This window comes from Perognathus longimembris, chromosome 8 (genome assembly GCF_023159225.1).
Source record: "Perognathus longimembris pacificus isolate PPM17 chromosome 8, ASM2315922v1, whole genome shotgun sequence".
Classification (NCBI taxonomy): domain Eukaryota; kingdom Metazoa; phylum Chordata; class Mammalia; order Rodentia; family Heteromyidae; genus Perognathus; species Perognathus longimembris.
Window position 1 is genome coordinate 26,047,858 of NC_063168.1, and position 1,851 is coordinate 26,049,708.

General features: G+C 52.6%; 1 protein-coding gene across 1 annotated transcript; it reads right to left on the reverse strand.

Annotated features, from left to right (window-relative positions):
• Positions 1-1,014: 1,014 nt before the first annotated feature.
• Positions 1,015-1,648, reverse strand: LOC125356321 (ferritin heavy chain-like). The gene has a single exon (XM_048352732.1). The coding sequence runs from the start codon at positions 1,601-1,603 to the stop codon at positions 1,052-1,054; it is 552 nt and encodes a 183-aa protein (XP_048208689.1). The 5' UTR covers positions 1,604-1,648; the 3' UTR covers positions 1,015-1,051.
• Between the last annotated feature and the right edge of the window lie 203 nt (positions 1,649-1,851).

Consider the following 1,851-nt stretch of genomic DNA (forward strand, 5'->3'; position numbering starts at 1 on the left):
CAAACAGAGTAACTGAGATCTCTGCTCCTTGGGGTCAGGTAGATGAGACCCTATGTTCCTTCCTTGTTCTTCCTGATGTTGAAGGCCCAGAGCATCATCAGGAACTTTGTGGCTGGCAGGAGGTGCTATTTAACTAGGAGAAGTGAGACAGAGGTCTCCAGCTCTATTCTAGACTGACCCTATCCACAGGGTAGGCAGGGACCAGCGTGAGTGTGAGGGGAGCCAGAGCTGGGGGTAGATTTGGCCACACTGCTGGGACTTGTCCCCCAGTTATACTGCCTTGCTCCTTGGCCTGAGACGTCTGACCCGAGGCTGCTCTGTAGGCTGCCTGGTGGCCTTTGGCTGTTCTAGGCTGCCCCTCCCCACCATGCTTCCTCAATGCTGTCCCATTCGTGGTGCTCATTGGTCCCTGTAGTGACTGCGCTGGGATTCACTCAAAGCCACCGCTGACCTGCCTTCTTGCCTGCCAGGATAAAAATAGATGTTTCCACCACGGCTACCTCCACAGCATCAACTTTCTCCCACTTGAGTTCCTGCCAGTGCTTGGCTCACAGAGTGCAACGTGAATTGCAGGGCTAAGCCTGGCGTTGGAGCCTGGCATCAGAGCCCTACTCGGAAGCCAGGCTGCTCATGAACTGCTCATTGTTCAGAAGGTGACCCTGGGTGGCCCTCTTCCAGGCATGAGACCAGTCTTGTGCATCTCCAGCCTTTTCCATTCCCTTGGGATTTGTGTCTGTCTGGTCTCTTACTTCCTCACCTTCTACTTCATTGTCTGAGGGTGACGTAGTCCCTCCTTATAGGGCCAGGTTCTTGGGCACATGCCTGTGTAGTACAATGGGGTCCCATGCTTGACTGAATGCCCTGCCATCATCACCTTGGAATTCTTTTTTTTTTTTTTTGGTACCAAATTTCTTTATTTGAAGGAATGGTACAAATTAAAAGAACTTAGGATGCTCTGGTACAACTTATAGAAAAAGTAATGGTAACACCAGCATGCATGCACTGCCTCGGTGAGGGCAGTCACTGTGTCTTTGGGGGATGGGCCTGAGGCTTAGCTGTCATTGTTACTGTCTCCCAGAGTGTGCTTGTCAAAGAGATACTCTGCCATGCCAGATTCAGGGGCTCCCATCTTGCGCAAGTTGGTGACGTGGTCGCCCAATTCCTTGATGGATTTCACCTGCTCGTTCAGGTCATGAGTCTCAATGAAGTCACACAAATGGGGGTCATTTTTGTCAGTGGCCAGTTTGTGTAGTTCCAGAAGTGACTGATTCACACTTTTTTCCAAGTGCAATGCACACTCCATTGCATTCAGCCCGTTTTCCCAGTCATCACGGTCTGGTTTCTTGATATCCTGCGGGAAGATGTGGCCACCTCGCTGGTTCTGCAGCTTCATTAGTTTCTCTGAATGTTCCCTTTCCTCATGAGATTGGTGAAGAAAATATTTGGCAAAGTTCTTCAAAGCCACATCATCTCGGTCAAAGTAGTAAGACATGGACAGGTAGACGTAGGAGGCGTAGAGCTCCAGGTTGATCTGGAGGTTGATGGCGGCCTCCGAGTCCTGGTGGTAGTTCTGGCGCACCTGCCAGGGGGATGCGGTCGTCATGGCGGCGGTGAGGAGAGACCCGGTGGCGGCGGAGGCCCGGGGGCGGTCCGAGGGCGCGGTGGAGAGAGAGAGAGGTGGTGGGAGGTTGGTGGCTCTGAGCGGTCGGCCAGGATGGGGGTCCAGCGCCGGGTTCCGTTCAAGCACTGTTGAAACAGGAAACCGCGGTGACTCTCGGCGAGGAACGTCTGGCCCACCTTGGAATTCTTTATCTTTGAACGTGGCACTCCACATTATTATTTTGTATTGGG